At 36.9% G+C, this 21074-nt stretch overlaps 1 protein-coding gene across 1 annotated transcript; it reads right to left on the bottom strand.

The window, feature by feature from the left end:
• Window positions 1–19947: 19947 nt before the first annotated feature.
• On the bottom strand, window positions 19948–20525 carry LOC149238121 (actin-depolymerizing factor-like). The gene is made up of 2 exons (XM_089366924.1): window positions 20251–20525; window positions 19948–20098 (listed from the first exon to the last, which is right to left on the bottom strand). Exons 1-2 carry the CDS (start codon window positions 20496–20498, stop codon window positions 19948–19950), a joined length of 399 nt encoding a protein of 132 aa, XP_089223050.1. The 5' UTR covers window positions 20499–20525.
• Between the last annotated feature and the right edge of the window lie 549 nt (window positions 20526–21074).

Raw genomic sequence — 21074 nt, forward strand, 5'->3', positions numbered from 1 at the left:
CATAGATAAACCTCAAGGATTTGAGGTTCATGAGAGGGATATTTGATGTTATAGCATCAAGGGGTAGATAATCTCCCAAGGTCATGGGTTTTGACTAGGAGACATGGGATATGGTTGGGGAGATTGACCTCATGAGCATCAAGGCCTATAATTCTCCCTCAGTCAAGGGTGGCCTGGCCATATTCCCATGGGTTATGGCTATTGGGTTTTATAATTCAATGACATGTGATGACATGTAGGAATGGTAATTGGGCCTGAGTTTCACCATGCGTTAGGTGGGGTACCTGACGTGACTCTAAGTGGTGACTTGGTAGATTAGTGACCCAAGGATTAGTGGGTGACTAGTTCCTCTATTTTATGCTATTGTGTGAAGATTTCCACATGGTTCTGGTATTGAACATGAGGTGGATGGATTCATCAACATAGCTAGCTCATTCAACCTTTTCTTGGGATAGAGAAAATTTTCAACAAGAGATAATTTGAATGAGTGAATGTGAATAACTCCCTATCTAAGAGGGAGTGTTGATTTTGTTGTAGCTTTGATCAATATTCAAGTTGGCCCAAGAGAAAGCAATTTAAATTTTAAATTTTTTCCTCCAAAAGTACAAGTTGTATGCATATTTTTCAAGTCATCCATCCCCAAAAGACACACCTATTTGGGCTCATTAGATAACTATAAAACTTCCACTTTTCCTTCTCCTCAATGCATCAATTCAGATCACACATCAAACAAATTATTCTATTCATATATGTGAAGGAGACCGAAGTTGACCAAAACAATACAATGTTGACTGAGCTATCTTATCTTTGTTTTGACCTATGACTTCGCATATGTGGAGAGATGCCAAAGCTTTTATGGGAATTTTTTTGGGAAGCAAATCATTTTTTTGTGGCACAAAATCCGAGGTCGCTAGGCATTTTGTTGGGAAGCAAATCGTTTGACTTGGATTTTTTCCCTGGTTAGTTTGAACATATTTTTAATGAAAATATCGTATTGCATTTATTTTTTAATTGGATAATTTCTCTAAGAATAGGTTGTTGGGTTTTTCCCCTAAAAGACGATTATTATAGAGTAAAATTTTTGTGTCTCTTGTGTTTGGTTGTCTCAATATGATCCTACTCTCATTATTGTTCCTATTTTTGAGAGCTTCTATATAATTTCTTGATCATAAATTTTAACATAAGAAGGGTTAAATTAAGAAATCATTAGAATTAATTATTAGTCTAGAATATCAATAGATCCCATTGATTAGGGCCAACCATATAGCTTGCCTAGTATTTAATTTTGGTTGATCAAGTAAATATTTCAAACCTCCATGATCTGTTATTAATATGAATTTTCTTCCAAGGATATAATGTCTCCACATTTTTAAAGTGTGAAAAATAGCAACATGTTTCAAATTGTGAGTCACCTATTTTGCTCATGCTCATTTAATTTCCATGATTCAAAGAAAATGACCTACCCTATTGCATCATGACACTGCCCAAACCTTCCTTACATGTGTTTTTGCATACCACAAACTCGTTTTCCATATCAACAATTTGAAGGACTGGTGCATGGGTCAATAAATAATATATCTACTCAAAGCTAATAACACACTTAATTTTCCAGAAAATCTCTTCCCCTTTCTTTGGATCATTGTGATTGGGTGACCAATATTGGAGAAATTTTTAATAAATATCTTATAATACCCTACTAGACCCATGAATGATCTAATCTCAACTACATTCTTTCATTTTGGCCATTCCATGATAACTTTAACTTTCTCTGGGTCAAATTTTATTCCCTCCATTGATACCACATGTCCTAAATATTGAATTTGAGATTGTAACACCCTCCTCCCACATTTACCCAAGTTAACTGGTCCGTTGGGGTAAACATGTGACGAGAGGATACTATGATCATATTCAATTCCCCATGTGCAGTTAACGAAGTGGAACCAGCAAAACACAACCAATCTAACCTTCTACACATGTTACATAACCTTTAGGAGCCAACCAATCCTTTTAGGTGGCCAACCCCTGAGGTAACTTGACATTTTACTTACTAGGAGCCTCATTTTCTTCCATGACATGGGCATTCATGTGATTGGGACCCTCTAGTCGCTCCCACAACAAGGGCATGCCAGCGGCTGGGGATTTTTTTAGCTAGTTCTGAGCCAACGAACCTGGATTCTATGCCACTTTTTTAGGGCCAAGATTCAGGCCATTGCCCATAATTTCATGACCACTTTAGAAATGATTAATAACATAGAAAAAAGAGTACTAATTCAAACATTTGATCAATGAATTGACTGGGCCCCTACTAGCCATGACATGAATTCCATCAAACATGTCACAAATATACATGTCATAGAAACAAATCTGAGCATAGGGGTCTTATAATTATCTGAGAATCGTAAGGAAGCACTAATGCCTTATCAAAATAGTTGCATTATCATCTATTAGGTCATATATTCATTTTTCATTCATTTTCAAATTAAAACATGATGAAATCCATACTTCAAGACTGTCATAAAATATCCTCATAACCAAGATATATTCAACAGAAATAACAAAGATATGACAGATATCAAAACCACATATGAACAATTATAATTACCCATCAAATACAAGAGGAAAGAAGATATTATTAACATATGCAAAATGCAACCAGGTCTGGAACTTCCATGTACCACCCAACCAAAGATTGGTTGAACCAAATATTTGTTTCAACAAATCATCCCCATGCCATATTTCAAGCATGAATGTGGGATCTCATGGAAAAAATCCAACAAAACCAAACCAGGGCTTATAGAGGCCAAACCACCTCAACCCTCAACCAGTGATTCCACCTCACACTTGGACATCACTAAACATCACTATATTGGTCTCTAACGAAGTTGTCTAGGGCTTCAGATCATTTGTTCCAACCAAGGCTTCCAGGACTAGTAACTCGACCCACAATTGTTGTCAAGCGTCCAGATCATTTGTCCAACCATGGCTTCCAAGACTAGTAACTCAACCCACCTATGTCTTCCATATCATTTTTTCAACCAAGGCTTCCAAGACTAGTAACTCAACCAAGTTGTTACAAGGCTTCAAGAGTATTTGTCCAACCAAGGCTTCCAGGAACTAGTAACTCAACCCACAACCAAAGGAACATGAGAATCAACCTGAAAACAAAAGGAAAGAAACCCACAACACCATGGCTATCTAGGAAATGGAAAGGCTAGGAAAATCCGCCGTCAATCCAAGCATTCTTCCATGCCAATGACAGATCATAACCAAGAAACCACATGCATGTGCCATGCATGCCAAAACTAGTAAGGAAATTATATATGCAACTTGGTACATACAAGAAAAATCTATTGTAGTTGTTGATCCTCATGTTCTCTTACACTTTCCTACTTTTCCTTTGCCTTCTTGCTCAAAAAATCCAAGTATGCCACAATCCTCCAAGAGTGCTCCAAGAAAACTCTAAGTGTTCAAGAGTATGAGAGAGAGAGTAGAATAGAGAGCTCCAAGCTAAAATTGACAAAAGTATGAATTGACAAAATCCATGAACTAATCCACAGATGCATTTTTATTAATGAGGCCTCTATTTTCTTCATTTTCCATTATTTTCCTTCATTTTCCTCCTCACATGCAACCTATGACCTTCCACCTTCCTTTTCTCCTAATTTCCATTATTTTCATAAATAAAATTCCAATAAATGTGTCATGCCTTTCTAAAGCCTTTTCCATTTCCTTTTCCAATTTCCATAGCCATTAATTAATCACAAGTGAACCCGATCACTATGTTTGTTTCCCAAAATTCACCTTGGAATATGTGTCCCATAACATTGGTTATTATTTTTCCTTTATTAACTTTATTACATGGATTTTTTACCAGAGCTGTTACAAAACCCTCCCCTTGGGGGAACACCATCCTCGGTGTTCAATGACACCTACAACTAGCAAGACTGCTGAAAAGAAAAACATACTAACCATGGAGCTTTATAACTTAGCTCGTTGTAGTATTTACAATGATCATCTTGTTGAGAAGAAAATCAACATGAGAAACAAAACAATGTGACAACCATAACAACATAACACCCATACCGCTTAATGGAGATTTATAACATAGCTCATGGTGGTATTTACATCCATATGCATATATACATATACCAAAACATCACAACAAAACATATGCCGAAAGAATAGCTCAAGCAATGAATAGGGAAGGATACATATCCCGCATCTAATCTTCCATCTCCCATGTAGCTTCATTGGGCCCAAAGTGCTTCCATTGCACTTTAACTACTCGATTGCTTGGTTCCAGAGCATGAGTATATTTCTCTGCAAAATGCTCTGAGATTTTGGCTGTAATTCTCCTTCCGCTTCCACATGTAATATGTACTATTCAATCACATGATCAACATATTTAAAATACTTCTTAAGCAATGACACATGGAAAACATCATGGACTTTCACCATTTGAGGAAATGCAAGTCAATAGGCTATTGGTGCAATCCTCTCAAAATATTGAAAGGTCCACAAAACTGAGGTACCAGCTTGGCACATGAGCCAATCCTCAAGGATCTCTTCTTGGGATTGATACGGAAGTACACATGTTCCCCAACCTAAAACTCCTTAAACATCCTGTTCTAATATGCATAGATTTTTTGTCTGTCCCATGTTGTCTTCAGATTCTTCTTGATTACCTGCATTTCCTGTTCCATCTCTACCAACATTTCTAGTCCAATAAACATCCTGTTCACTGGATCAATCCAATTGATGGGAGTTTTACAATTCTGCCCATACAATGCCTCAAAACAAACTCATCCTCAAATATTCTCAGTACCCACTTTTTTAAGTGAACTCTACGAGCGGAAGATAATCTTCCCACTTCTGTTGTTGACCCATCACATACATTCTCAACATGTCCTACAAAATCCTATTGACCCTCTCTATCTGTCCATCTATCTACGGATGATAACTTGTGTTGAAGGCCAACTCTGTACCCAAACCTGCAAATAACTCTTTCCAGAATCTATAAGTGAACTTCGTATCCTTGTCTGACTTTACTAGAATGACGAATTTAATAGAATTAAGTGAGCTACCTTTATCAACCTATCAACCACGACCATGATAGAATCATGTTGTCTAGATGTCCTCGGCAAACCCGTAATCAAATCCACGAAAATGATCTCTGATTTCCACTCTATAATCAGAATCGGATGTAGTAATCCACCTATATGCTTACACTATACTTGTTGAAAATCTATGCACCGAGCCACAAATGTTTCCACTTCATTCTTTAGATTAATCCAATAATATAACTTCTTCACCACTGTCAACGTCTTCCAATATCCCTCAAGATAAGCTTCTTGAGCTCACTATCATCTGACACATATATCTTGTCCCTAAATCTAACCAAGCCATCTGTTGTGAGATGATAGTCCACATCCTGGTCACCTGTACCCTATTTTTACCTATGCATAAGCTCCATATACCTATCATCCTAGTGTCTAGCTTGCATGATCTGATTTGGTAGATCTATCCCATAATAACTCATAGATGCTATGTGATTTACCTGTATTTGCCTACTAAGAGCATCTGCAACCTTGTTCTATTTACCTTTAATGTACCTAATCTCAATTCAAGCTCATTGATCGTGGCCAACCATCTAACTTGCCTAGAAATCAGATTCAGATGGTCAAACAGATACCTCAATCCACTGTGATCACTCATCAATATGAACTGCCTGCTAAGAAGATAGTGCCTCAACATCTTCAAAGCATGGATGATCGCTGCCAACTCAAGATCATGTGTTGGATAATTCTGCTTGTGCTCATTCAATTTCCTTGATTCATAGCATACTACATATCCTTCTTGCATAAGGACTCCACCAATTCCTCTCTTGCAAGCATCTATACATACCACAAACTATTTGTCTAGATCTTCAATCTTTAAGACTCGAGCATTTGTCAACAACTGCTTCAACTGCTCAAAACTTGTTGCACATTCTTCTGTCCATTCAGACTTCTTACCTTTATTTTGCAATGACGTGATAGGATATGAAATCTAAGAGAAGTTATCAAAATGTATTTCAGAATAATCACATCGTTGTTTTTTAGTCAACTTTTCGAACCATCTATTAGGGTTCATCCTCAGGATAAGGATGAAAAACCAAATCTGTAATTAGTTATAAATAACATAGATGCCCAGGTGCCAAAAGTAAACGTTACAAATTCAGTTTAGTAAATTAAATAAATTCGGTTATAAGAAGAACGTTAAATATTAGTTAGGTGAAAATAATATTAAAGAAGTTAATTAGTTGGGAAATATACTAAATAAAAATTATAAAATGAATAAAATAATTACTAATATTAAGGAACATAAATAATCATTAAGAAAAGGTCAAAATACATAAAATAAATAAGTAACTAATTTAAATATTACTATTGTGTATGAGTTAATATTTGAAACACATAATCATATTATTAGTTAAAAAAAAGGAACATAAGAAGAGCCATAGAATAGAGAAATGGAAGAAATTTTAAGAAGAAAAAATGCGTGAAAATAATAATAATGATAATAAATAAAAATAATAATATATATGTGCATATAAAATAAAATAAATAAATAAATAATTTGGTTATAAGAAGAATGTTAAATATTAGTTAGGTCAAAATAATATTAAAGAAGTTAATTAGTTGGGAAAGATACTAAATAAAATGAATAAAATAATTACTAATATTAAGGAACATAAATGATCATTAAGAAAAGGTCAAAGTACATAAAATAAATAAGTAACTAATTTAAATATTACTATTGTGTATGAGTTAATATTTGAAACACATAATCATATTATTAGTAAAAAAAAAAGGAACATAAGAAGAGCCATAGAATAGAAAAATGGAAGAAATTTTAAGAAGAAAAAATGCGTGAAAATAATAATAATAATAATAAACAAATAAATAAATAAAAATAATATATATATGCATATAAAATAAAATTATATATATATATATATATATATATATATATATATATATATATATATATATATATATATATATATATATATAAACAAAACAAAAAATGAATAAATTGAATTAAATATTAAAATAAACTGAGAAATCAAGACGAATGGGTAGGAACCCAACTCCTACTTAATTTCCAACCATCATCCCTATTGAGATTCCTCATATGATTTTCAATTTCAATGGCCTCACGCAACTTCCTATGATGAAAGTGATCAATCCTAGCGATGACCTGGGAGTTCTCAATGCAGACATGATGCATAGTTTTCTCTGCATGCTCAGCAATAGTTGAGGAGTGGAAACGCCTATGTCTAATGTCTGCAGCATGTTCCTGAATACGAAGATTAATGGAGCGACCTATTTCCCAAATGTAGGGAATCCCACAAGAGCAAGGAATTGAATAAACCCCTTTCATGTCTTTAGGGTTAACTGGGTCCTTAACAGATCTAAGGGAGCTTCTGATGGTATTAAGGGGGTGTTGTAGCAGCTACAACCACCCTCCAAAATTTTTCCTAAGCTTCGTTTTGGAGCCTCCCTACCGACCATCCTCAGCAGCATGTCTTGCACTATCAAGCACATCAGCTTCAGTTGTTTCATAGAGTCTCGTCAGCCTGTGCATGCAAGCTTGTTCCACCCCCTTTATAGGCTGCTTTCCGGACTTAGTATCAGTTGCTGGTTGAGAAGCTCCCTCTGGGAAGTGCACAATTCTGGAGGGGAACCAACCTTCCCTCTAGAAATTGCGTAAACCTAGCTGGGCTCCAAAATTGTGCAATTATTCCTGATAACCTTCCTCTCAAAAATTGTGAAATTCATCCGAGGACAACTGCTCAGCCCATAAATTGTGAAATTATGGGAAGAAAAAACTTGTTTCTCCCACAAATTATGCAATCCCTCTTGGATAGCCAACCCAATAGCTAGCAGAAATTGCACAAATCCAGCCAAGCAGCCTCCTGGGCTCAGAAATTGCAAGATGCAGTCAGACATGCTTCCTTGAAAAAATTGCGGGCTCTAACCCAGGACGGCTACTCAGCCTAGAAATTGCGCAATACTGGGAGACATTCACCTATTCCTCCCAGAAATTATGCAATCCCTCTGGGACAACCATCTCTGCTTAGCCCAGAAACTACGCAGATTTTCATCCCAAGCTTGGAGACCGATGCATGTGCCTTCAGGTTAATCGGTTCCCTTCAGGACCAAGCAAAATTAATTTGTATGCATGGACTACTTCTCCCAAGGCAGCATGCAAAAGCATCCCTTAATTCAAGGATCTATTTTTAGCAGCTGGAGGTTACATGCAAGGATCATTTTAGAAACCTCCTGCCAAGTGTCACTTTTCCTATATTTGTGGCATGCACGTCACAACCTTGATCTTATCAAAACTCAACAACCAGATGCTGTAGAGCTCATTCCTCACATTGACCTTGTAACTCTGACATCCCACAGTGCATCTAGGAGTCATCGACACATTCAGCTCAGTTGTTTTGGGGTAAGCCCACTTTTCATGTCTCGCGCTGTGTTTCTGTCCCTTTTTGTGTTTCGCTTCATGTCAGTCCTGCCTGTTTGATTTCAGTGAGCGCTTGTTGTCATTTTGATATATGTTAGCTTGTAGAAGCACAGTTTGATTTTTCATTTGCATCTCACTATTGTCGTCTGCATGACATTGTTTTTGCACCAATGGTCGCCGTTGCGGTGACCTGCTTCACTCGCATGCATGCTGTCATGTATTCTGATTCCTGCACTTATTGTTTGCATGCATAATCATTCACTCTTGTTTGCACTCATCTCATCATGCATTCATACTTCTCATGTTTTCAGTCACCTATTGGCCAGTCTGGGCTGCCTTGGCTCCGACCGTGCCTTGCCTGACTAGCACTGCGCATTTCTAGAAGCGAAGGCTCTGAATTCCCTCCATAAATTGCGCAAGTCTAGCTCAGTACTAACATCCATGCTTTCATTGGACAATTCTTGGATGAAGTGTCCCGCTGGCCCTAAAAACTATGCAATGCAGTTTGCTGGTTTCATGTCATTACTGACTGAAATTGTGCATTTCACAATTTCAGTCCTCAACAGGCCAGGCTGGACTATGCATTGCATAGTTCCAGAAGTTAATCAGCCTCCTAACAACCCGAAAGATGCCTTGTGTAGTTTTGGCAGTCAGTCTCTTGACCTCTCAGCGGAAATTGCGCAGCCCTCATGATCAATCACACAGGTATGTTGCAAGTCAGTCCTCAATTTTGTTTTGGTTTTAGACTGACATATTTCTTTCCATGAGTGTTGCTATGCCTCTAGGCATCACAGGTGTTTGTCTGTCTCTCAGCAGCACAAGTACAATGGCCTTCATGAGAGCAAAGTCAAAGGACACCATTGAGACCAAAACGAGGTTTGCAGCCAACCAAGTGCCTATGACCTTGCCTACCTATGAAGACATCAAGTTGTTCATAGACAAGGACATCAAGATAAGATGGTAGTAGCAGCACAGTGAGCAGCACCATCAGCTGCAATAGAAGGCAAGACACCTGCATGCAACGAATGCAAGAAGAGGGTTGTTGACAGCATAGAGGCGGAGCAAAGCTGCAAGTTCAAAGCAAATACACTCATGAGGAAAACAACTTTGGAGATTGAGAATATGAGGTGACAGCACGACATGAAGATTGCATGAAGGAAGAGAGAGAAATAGAGAAGCAGTTGTATGAGTTGAGGCAACAACTTAAGGAAGAACAGGAGCTGCACAGACAAGAGAATGAGTTGCACTAGGAATAGGTACAACAGGGGGCACAACATGCACATACGGATGAAACTGCTCTCGTACAAGTTATATATCCATCCCAACAACTGGCACAAAGCAAACAAGGTGAGCAGTGTTGTTGATCACATGCAAGGGAATTCAGCAACATGCATGTCATTATGCACACGCATGTGACCCCACCCATTTAGCACACTCACCGAGGCAAAAGTCCAACTAGAGCTGAACATGTATTTCGATAAGTTGATGTGCACAACCACCAACACATGCTTGGAGATCAGGACATACACTATGCATCAACATGTTTCCAGTCTGGTCGCACTGAGGACAACCATGCTTATGCTATCAAAAGAGTTGGACGAAGTAGCCATATCAATGTACCTGGATGCAACAGAGGCAAGATTTCGCTTTAGCAAGATGTCACCATTGAGTGCACGGACACCATTATGGATGACCAAGCTTGGCATCAGTTTGCCACCATCGACCATCACAAGGATGTCAAAGAGTTGGTCTCACCACAATGCTCTAAGTGTTAGTGATGTCTTGCATGGCTTGCTCAAGCCATTTTGTCTCACATGGGTACATGTGCAGATTGTATGTAACGTCTTGTCAATTGGAAGTTAAAGTGTCGATAGTTTGATGTAACAATCATAGAGTAGATGAAGAGTCATGAGGGTAGATGAACTATCACAAAGGGGAATGTTAAGGGCCACCCCACTCTTTGTTATAAATAGCCTCTCATAACTCATTGTATAAGCTTTTGGTCAACCAAGCTTCAGATAGGAGCATCTTAGAGAAACGTTGGACAGTATCATAACGAGCCTTGGCTTTTCCACTGCGCATAGCTAGTATATGTCTTTGGAGGAGCAGGCGGTTGTGGCTGTTACATTCCGTTGTCGGAACTAGTGGTTGGACATGGATGTATTGTATGGCTAGAACTTACACTTCTTAATATAATAGAGCCAACAAGTTTTATGCATATGTTGTATTGTATTTCAACTATCTTGAGCACTCTAAATGATATATGTATCTATTTTCTTACGCATGCATGTGTAGCTATTTATGTATATGTATGTATAAATATTTTTGAAATGTGTTGTTGGTTTAACCATCACTTTGGATTGCTATCTTACTTTCCTTCCTTGTTGTGATGCATCTTTGCTCGTGTGTTCCCTTCTTAACTCTGTGCTATTGCAGGTTTCCAAGGGGTGCACTCACCTCACCCTCTATATGTTAGAACCACTCATGCACCTTCCTTGACTTACTGCATATGTCACACCCTTGATACCAATAGGGACATCTTACTTACCTATGTGTGAAATCACGGTCAAGGCATTACCGTACGACCCGCTGCTGGGACTCCTACACCAAATGGTCTGAGGTCTAATTGGGACTTCTTATCGAGGAGATCCCTTGACATGTTGGCAGGGCTAGCATCCATAGTTTTTTTAACCGTGGGAGCCTTATTGGCTCTTTAAAAGGCCTTAAGACCTTGATAATATCTATAACCATTCTTTTCAAAAACCTTCAAAAGATGAGATTTCTCCTCCTCTAGGTGACTAACATCAGAAATTATTAAGGCACAGGTAGCTAGAGTGTTAAGAACTCCAAACTTCTGGGCCGGAAAATGGTGGGAGCTCACATGAAGATATTGCTTTGTGTGAGTTTTTTACATAAAACATGGTGCGACAAGGAGCCATCATTCAACCTGCACAAAAGAACATCGAGGATAGGAAGGCACCCATCAAACTCAACCTCCATTGTGATTTTGATGGAGTCAGATTGAGAGTTAAGATGATGAAGGAAAAGGTCCAACTTATCGTGCGTGTGGGGCCAAACACAAGTGTCATCGACAAATATTTTCCAACGCCTGGGTTGAAAAGGAGCGGAGGCCAAAGCGTTGGTCTCGAAATCATCCCTGAATAAGTTAACAATGACAAGGGGATAGCGGGGATCCCATAGCAACACCACATGTTTGTTCATAGAATTCCCCTTGGAAACTGAAAAAGGTAGAGGTAAGGCAAAGGCCCACTAATTTGGCAGTGTCATCATCAGTGATCCTATTTATGACACTAATGGCCTCATTGATGGGGATCTTTGTATAAAGAGACACCACATCGAAGCTCAACAACAAATCACCAGGAGCAAGATTCAAACCTTTAAACCCATGGACAAAAGAAGCAGAGTCCTTAACAAAGGAATATGTGCGACCAGCCAAAGGTTTGAGATTTTGGGAAAGAAATTTATCAAGGAAATCAATGGGGCCACCTATCGTAGTGATGATGGGTCTTAGAGGGGCCCCTTCCTTATGGATCTTGGGAAGACCATAGATCCTAGGGGAAAGAGGGTTACTCTCAATAAGCTTTTTGCTAAGGGGGTTGAGGACAGGATTAGATTTTATGGCATAGACAACCTCTTTAGAAACTTATTTAAGGGAAGTTTTTTGTAACTCCCACTATTGTGAAGATGGTCCAACATCTTGCTAATGTAGTCGGATTTGTCTAAAAAAATGAAGGCACCACCTTTATCATCTTTGAGAATGACAATGTCAGGGTTATCTTTAAGGGACCTAAGGGCTTAGAACTCATCCTTGCTTATGTTACTCTTGGGAGGCTTAGCCTTCCTTAGAATAATGACACAATCCTGCCTAATGGCTTCCTTAATATTATCAGAAAGGCCTCTAATCCCAAATTCAATATTACAGATAATATCCTCTTTGGGAATTTTTCACGGGGCTAGGGAAAAATTTATTATTATTATTATCATCATCTAAATAAAATTTATTATTATTATTATGATTATTATAAAAAAAATTATTAATAGAATTATTAACAAAATCGTAGAGCAACAGGGTAGGTAAAGAGGGGATAGAAGGATTCGAAATGGAGTTAATGAGGGATGAAGCCGAGGGACATGGAGTTGAGGGAGATGGAAACGAAGGGAAGGAGGGATTTGAAAGGGAGATAACGATGGAAGAAGACGAGAAACATGAAGGCAAAGGAGAGGGATAGGCCCCACCGGAGCAGAATCGATGTGAGGGAGAGTCATCAGGCAAAATAGAGAGAAGTTCCTCATGAACCTCCTATAGTTACATATTAGTCCCATGAATGATCTTACCTCATCCATATCTCTAGGAGTTGCCCACTCCATGATAACCCTTATATTTTCTGGATCCACTGATATGCCTTCCTTGGAAACCACATGCCCCAAGTAGTGTACCTTTGTCTGAAAGAAACTCCATTTTCTAAAATTGGCAAACAACTGATGCTCTTTTAGCAATCTCAATACTATTGTTAAGTGTTCGACATGTTCTTCCTCATTCTTGGAATATACTAGTATATCATCAATGAGTATAATAACAAAATTGTCCACATAAGGACGCAACACACTATTCATCAAGCACATAAAAGTAGTTGGATAATTATTCAAACCAAAAGGAAATACAACAAACTCATAATTCCCATACCTGGTCCCAAAAGTTGTCTTGTAAATGTCCTCTTCCTTAATTTGTACCTGAAGATATCTTGATCTCAGATCAATCTTCAAGAACACTACTACTCCCTTCAATTGATCAAACAAGTCATCAATCCTCGGCAACAAATACCTATTCTTGATGGTCACTTCTTTCAACTACCTATAATCAATGCATAAGCTGGGAGTACAATCCTTCTTCTTCACAAACAACACTAGTGCACGCCAAGGCGACACACTCGGCCTAATGTATCCCCTTTCAATCATTTCCTTAAATTGCAACTTGAAATCCACCAACTCCAGTGTGCTCATCCTATAAGGTGCCTTTTATGTTGGTGTTACCCCTAATACCAACTCAATAGAAAATTCCACTTGATTGTGAGGTGGAAACTCTGAAATATCTGTTGGAAACACATCCTGAAACTGCTTTAAAATCGAATACCTACTCAAGACATCCGCATCCTCAACTTCCTTACCTTTTTCACTAGAAATATACATTGTGAATTACACACACCATTTCCTGTGATTGTGCTTCGCCTTCACAGTTGTCACCATTCTAACTGATTTTGAATTCTTCTTACCTTGCAAGACTCTTTTTTCCCCATTGTCATTCAAACACTCAATAGATTTTCATAACACTCCACCTTGGTTTTATGAAGATACAACCAATCCATACCAGACAATATACTATATGATCCCAATGGAAGTACATTCAAATGTGATGAAGTAGGAATACCATTTAACTCAAATGTACAAGCTCTTACCCAATGATGAAATCTCTTCTTTGTACTTGTAGTCAACTGCACTAACCAATATTCTGCATGCACTTCATTATTCAAACCGCACTTATCCACTAGGTCAGGATTAACATAGCTATAATTATATCTAGGGTCAATCAAAATAGAAACAACTTGATCACAAAGTTTACCATCCACCTCGATAATAGATGCTTGATGATCAACCCGCCTGTTATCTAAAGATGCATAAATCCGTGGCATACTATGTCCAACATCCCCTACTATCTGTGTGTCTTGAGCACTCTAGATCTATGATTTACCACCCTAATGTTGTGGACAATCTCTCCTGCGATGCTCTCCTCCACAATCCCAACACTGCAATGCCTTCTAACCATCACCCATGTTCTTCTCCTTAGACCAAAATCCATGTCCTCTATCAGATGCATTGAAATTCTTATGCAAGGTTACATTCTCTTTGTTACTTGTATCTTGAGGTATTGTTCGCTTTTTGTCCCATTTTCCTTTATTCTTTGCATTACCTTTCCTGTCTGACTTAGTCTCAGATCTATGTTTTGAGTTCTCATAACAATGCTTTAGCTTCTGGATGGCCTCCTCCAATGATCTAGGATCACCAAACTACATCCTATCCTTGAATGATACCGGAAACCCACTAATGAATCATTGGGTCTTGGCCTTCTCCTCCTTGAGGTAAGGACCATACCTCAATAAATCCAAGAATCTGCTAGTGTAGTCCTCATCAGTCATAGATCCCATCTATAGCTCATAGAATTATTTTTCCCTGTCATCATAGTATCTCTCTCATAGATACTTCTTCCCAAATAGTCTATCAAACTCATTCCAAGTGAACTCTTCTTCATAAATACCTCTGACATTCTTTACATCTCCCACCAAATATCTTCTTTAACTTTAAAACTGAATGTAGTTATTTTAGCCTTCATGTTTTTTGAGTAATCACACAACATGAAGAACTTATTCATACCAATAAACCATGCTTCTGAATCATGTGAATTCTTCATTTCCCCATCAAGTGTAGGTGGCGACAAATATTCTCTGTCACTCCTCTTGTAAGGATGATAATGATTATGACCATGATACTTGTTTAAACTAGAACTAGAGTAAAGCCCATGTCCATTGCCTTGTCTATCAGGTGTATCCAAGAATATGCCATCTCTGACTGTGTCATCTATATCCAACATGTGCCCATCATGTGACCTGCTACCATATGCTCCGTTATTCCTATCCTCCTATCCATGACTGATTCTAAGTGGTCCTTGTCTCTACAAGTTTGACAAGATCTGAAGAATCACCGCATTGACCTCTACTTATTTCTCTTATTCCCTAGCAAGTCTCTCTTGTGATTAAATGATTCAGCCATTATCTTCTTTTAAATTCCTTATTTCTACCTTCAAAATTTTCAAAGTGTTTGTTATGTCAAGAGAGTATCCCTCACCATGTTGCTCATCTGATCTACAAGGGGAAGCTCGTGAATTATAGTCTACCATCTTACTAGTCATCTTTGATCTTCTCTTCTTGCAAAGTATATAATGTTAGCTAAACAAAAGCATAAAAAAACCAATGTACCTTAGTGTAGTTCAGGGGAGGATATCTCATCTGCAAGACTAACCAGATTGGCACAATACATATATAAACATAATCATATCCACATTTAATCATCATTTCAACCATTATCCAATCATTAATGCATGACCATACCAACCACATACCATGACCTTATGCACGAAAGCTATCACCATGCCAATGTATGCATGAAAATATATAAGCACTGACATGCATGACCAATGCATAAGCGACATGCACTCAAGACCACTACATGCAAGAACAACACCATAAACTTTTCATATGGTGACACTAGTACAACTATGACCACCATCATGCATACATAACAAGTACATAGACCACAAATGCAGAGAACACATATGTAATCGAAATGTATGCAAAACTAACACAAATTGCGCATCCAGTCCAAAGGGTGAACCATGTTCTGATACCACTCGGTAACATCCTCCTCCCACATTTACCCAAGTTAAACGATCTTGTAGAGTAAACATGTGATGAGAGACCACTATGATCTGATTCAACTCCTCATGTATAGTTAAGGAAGTGGAACTGACAAAACACAACCAATTTAACCTTCTACACATGTTACATAAACTTCAGGAGCCAACCAACCGTTCCAAGTGATCAAACCTGAGGTAACTTGACATTTTAATGACCTAGAGCCTCAGTAACTCCCATGACATGGCCATGCATGTGAATGGGACCCTCCAGTCACTCCCACAATAAGGGCATGCTAGTGACTAAGTACTTTTTTAGCTAAATCTGATCCAATGACCCAGATTCTGTGCCACTTTTTTAGGGCTAGAACTCAGAACACTTCCCACAACTTCATGAACTCCAATTAATAACATCAAAACAAGAGTACTAATGCAAACATTTGATCAATGAATTGACTAAACTTAAGATAACAAAAGATCTGAGCATAGGGGTCTCATACGTGATTTGAGAATCATAAGGAAGCATTGATGCCTTATCACAATAGATACATTATAATCTATTAGGTCATATATTCATTGTTCATTCATTTGCAAATCAAAAGATGACGATATCCATTCTGCAAGACTGTCATAAAACATCCTCATAACTAGCATATATTCAACAAAAATAACAAATATATGAGAACCATAAAAACCACATATAAACAAGTATATTTACCCATCAAATACAATATGAAATAAACTCTTATTAACATATTCAAAATACAATTAGGTCTGGGACTTCCACATACAAGCTGACCAAATATTAGCTGAACTAAATCTTTCTTTCAGCCAATCACCCCCGTGCCATATTCCAAGCATGAATGTGGGATCTCATGGAACAAATCTAATAAAACCAAACTAGGGCTTCCAGAGGCCAAACCACCTCAACCAGTGATACCACCTCACGGACATACATCATTAACCATCACCATATTAGTCTCTACCCAAGTTGTCAAGGGCTTCCAGGACTAGTAAATCAACCCACAATTATTGTCAACCTTCCAGAGTGTTTGTTCAACTAGGGCTTCCAAGACTAGTAACTTAACTCACCAAGGGCTTCCAAAGCATTTGTCTAACAAAGGCTTCCAAAACTAGTAACTCAACCCAAGATGTTACAGGGCTTCTAGAGTGTTTGTCCAACCAAGGCTTCTAGGAACTAGTATTAGAAGGATTTGGAAATACTTTAGGAAGTTCATAAAGTTGGATTTGGATAAAGCCATAAAAGAAATTTTTACTTTTGCCAATATTTTTACTTAGAATGGTTTACCCTATTGCATACTTATAATTCATAACAACATTTAATGGACCTAAACTTTATATTTTGAAAACACATCATTTAAATGTTGTATTTGTCTTTAAACAAAACATTTAAAAAAAAATGTGTACTCGAGAAAATAAAGAGCCATAAGAAATATTAGTAGGAGGAGTTGAGGATGCGTGAACTATGGTTCAAAGCTCAAACATTAATAAAGAAAAAAACTACAATTCAAATGCATCAGAATGAGAAAATTTCCCTAAAAAGGAGGTGGGAAGCATTGAAACAATCCATGCATAAAAAATTTTGGATTCAGATAAACAAGTCCCGATGAACATGGAAGAGAATCAAACGTCTATTGTAACTACCACTCCCAACTATGGTGGTTGGAAAACACTAGAGAAAAAGGAGGGCAAAAAAGAGCAGTTAAGTGCCTTCACACTTAGCTCCCAAATGTATTATTTGGTTGTGTTTCTCTTTTTTATTTTTGTTTACTTGGGCACTAGTCATTGGTTGTTATGATTGAACGCTTATTAGCATCTGCAAAAATGTAATTTTGTTCTTTAAATAAAATTGCATTTTTTCCTTGGAAAAAAAACTTTTATATAATAAGTTTCAAAACAATATATTTTATTTACTATCGATTAATTAAAAGAGACACTATAAAAATGCTTTAGTTTGTTAGGCATATCCCCAAATATCTTGTGCATTTATTTTGTTGACCCATTAGCTACTATGCTTTAGAGGAACACATTAAAGTAGAGTGAAAGCATTTATTAAGATATTCTCCTATTTTTTCTCTACTTAGCAAAATGTCAAAGTACTATGGATGCATATAGAATTTTGATTGGGAACCTTCTACTTTTTTATCACGGTAGAGTCATTTCTTTGATTTAAGGCAATAATGACTTTTATCTTAAACTATATGGATGAAGTTCCTAATCTTCCATATTTTTGGTTAGTGAAAGGCTTTTAAGCAATAGGAAATTCCTTAGATTCTCACTAGTAAGGATGAATGGCTTGAGTTTTGTATCTGATTCTAGGGGTGGATCTTGCATGGGAAATCACCTTTTGAGATTCCTTCATAACCTCCCAATTCTCAACATGAGGATTTTATTTTGGGTATGATACTATTTGATTGCAAGTCATAGTCCAAGAAGTTTCCTTAGATTATTTAAACAGTATGAGATCAAATTAAGGTTTGGAATGCAATTCTAGATACCCTTTAAAGCCCATTGAAAAGTAGAAAAAAGGAATTTCCATAAGGAAATAAAAATCCATAGTTAGGGTTCTTAGAGAAATCACGACTTATTAGGAGAGAATACTTGTTATGAATTTGATGAGGTAAAAATATTATTGTGGTGGAGATCTAAATTTTGTATTGAGAAGATTTAAAATTTAGGGTTTTCTTGCACACTCAAATCCACTATGTGATTTCATATTATAGAGGTTAGAGAAGTAGGATTATTGGATGTAGATCCTATTAAGTTTTCTCCAACTTTAAAAGTGTATCAATTTAGTATATCAAGATGAAGCCATTGTTTCTTATCAATTTACAGTAAAATAGTCAATAGGTGTTCATAGAGGAATTGACCACCATCTAATCATTTTGGAAATTGGAATGGATAAGGAGATACTTGGAAATTGAGATTACCCGTATTCCTAAGAATAACAACCTAGATCATTTGAAAAATTTAAACCTATATCTTTATGTAATTGTGTTTAAAAGATTCTAACTAAGATAATAGATATAAGAATAAAAAGAGAAAGTTCGCCACTATAATCTCACTCTCAAAACCCAAACTCAAAATAATAATGTAATTGTGTTTAAAAGATTCTAACTAAGATAATAGATATAAGAATAAAAAGAGAAAGTTCGCCACTATAATCTCACTCTCAAAACCCAAACTCAAAATAATAATGTAATTGTGTTTAAAAAATTCTAACTAAGATAATAACTATAAGAATTAAAGGAGAAGTTTCCCACTATAATCTCACTCTCAAAACCCAAACTCAAAGTAATAGTACAAGCATATACAGGGATAAGCCTAAATATAATGGTCCTTTAAGACCTCATTTACAAATAAAACTTCTATTTTTGACATTTTGACTAGTTAATATATGCTAAAAATAACAACTAATGTACAAAATTTAACTAGTGTTGTTGTTGATTGAAGCACAAATATTATTAGTTACTGCCATGACATTTTCCTATTGAAAATAGTCTATTATGCAAATTCTTATTCCTTGAAAATAGTCTATTATGCAAATTCTTATTCCTCAATAAATAATTAACTTTTCTATTTCATATATCAATTTGTATTTTTTCTAAAAAAAACATAACATCGACTTAAGTGGCAACTACTACACTCTCCTACAACACTTACTTACGCTACTATTCTGAAAATAAAACAAAAAAATAAATAAATAATTTATTACCTTAAACTAGAAAATTTTGTATAAACAAAAGGGTGGCGACTTAATGGTCCATAACAACTAGTCAACGAAAATAGGAAAGCAACTAATGCACCTGAATAATCTCATACACATGTTTTCTTATTAATATGCCATAAAAGCAATATGGGAGTTCTAATAGAGATCATAAGTGAAACCTCTTCCACGTTAAGCATAAAAATGTAACAATAATTAGATATCATCTTGCACGCTCCCTTGTAACATCGATGCCCAACTCAGTGGGATCTGTTGCCTGCACTTCACGGTACACACCATCCAACTCCCTCCTGAACTTGTCCTTAGAGCTCGCATACACCATCTTGCTCCTCACCCTTGAAGACTCAGGAGACCTGTATATTTGTTTACGCATTTCAAAATCCATGTAATATATTTGAAAGAACATGTACAAAGAAAACCACCCTAAAGTATTGCTAAAATAACCATTTCGTAATCAAGCTTCTTATATTACGAGGAAATAAATTAATTACGCTGGCTTACTTACCAGGAAATGAAGAATATCTTGCTCTTTTGGCAGTCGTCTTCGGTGACAAAATCGAAGTCATAGACCGCGTATCTACACTCTGTCTCGGGAAGCGAAGACCTAAAGCTATCGTAGTTCTCCGTAAGGCCACCGAGTTTATCTACTGTGACCTCATTTTCTTTTTCGTCGATCTTGAATATTATGAAACGATATATCTTCTTCCTCTTCAGATCAAAGAATGTAGACTTGCATTCATCACTGACAGCCATCCCAGAACATGCACTCGCCTGCAAATATTGTAGATTTTTCAGAATTAAGAGAGAAAACCTACACCGAATTTGTTTACCAAAACAGTGGACCTTTAAGCATTTAAAGGAAAATTAAAGCAAAGGCAGAATACTGACCATTTGAAAAAGAAAATGGCCGATTCCTATAAATTAAAGGCACCGAGAACGTCTCTCTCACTCCAAGATCCGCAGGAAGGATAATTAAAGGTGTAGGCGGATCGTGAAGACTCTCAAATCCAATTGAATATCTCACACAGCTGGATGCAAGCTCTGGCCCCGACAACTCCAAGAGATTTATTGAAATTGAGGGGGGCTTTCCTGTAGCAATACGTTCAAGAAAATCAATGAATGCCGCGTAGAGCAAGCTTGAATCGAATTTTTCGAATAATAAATGGGAACATGCTTTTAACTCAATTTATATGGAAACGCTTTAAATTGTTTGAGTCATTTGAATGCTAGAAAAGCCGGATTCAATCTTAACGTCGGCCATCATTTCCATTTAAATGGTTTGAAAAATAAAATTGAAAATATTTTTCTTTCGATTTAATTTTTATTTGA

The sequence above is a fragment of the Pinus tabuliformis genome, chromosome 8 (genome assembly GCF_031772625.1).
Source record: "Pinus tabuliformis cultivar Carrire ecotype Pingquan chromosome 8, CPIR1, whole genome shotgun sequence".
Taxonomy (NCBI): domain Eukaryota; kingdom Viridiplantae; phylum Streptophyta; class Pinopsida; order Pinales; family Pinaceae; genus Pinus; species Pinus tabuliformis.

Coding starts and splice junctions, on each gene's coding strand:
- LOC149238121 (XM_089366924.1), bottom strand. CDS start 20,498: ATGGCTGTCAGTGATGAATGCAAGTCTACATTCTTTGATCTGAAGAGG. Junction 20,099..20,250: donor AAGATATTCTTCATTTCCTG/GTAAGTAAGCCA, acceptor ACAAATATACAG/GTCTCCTGAGTCTTCAAGGG.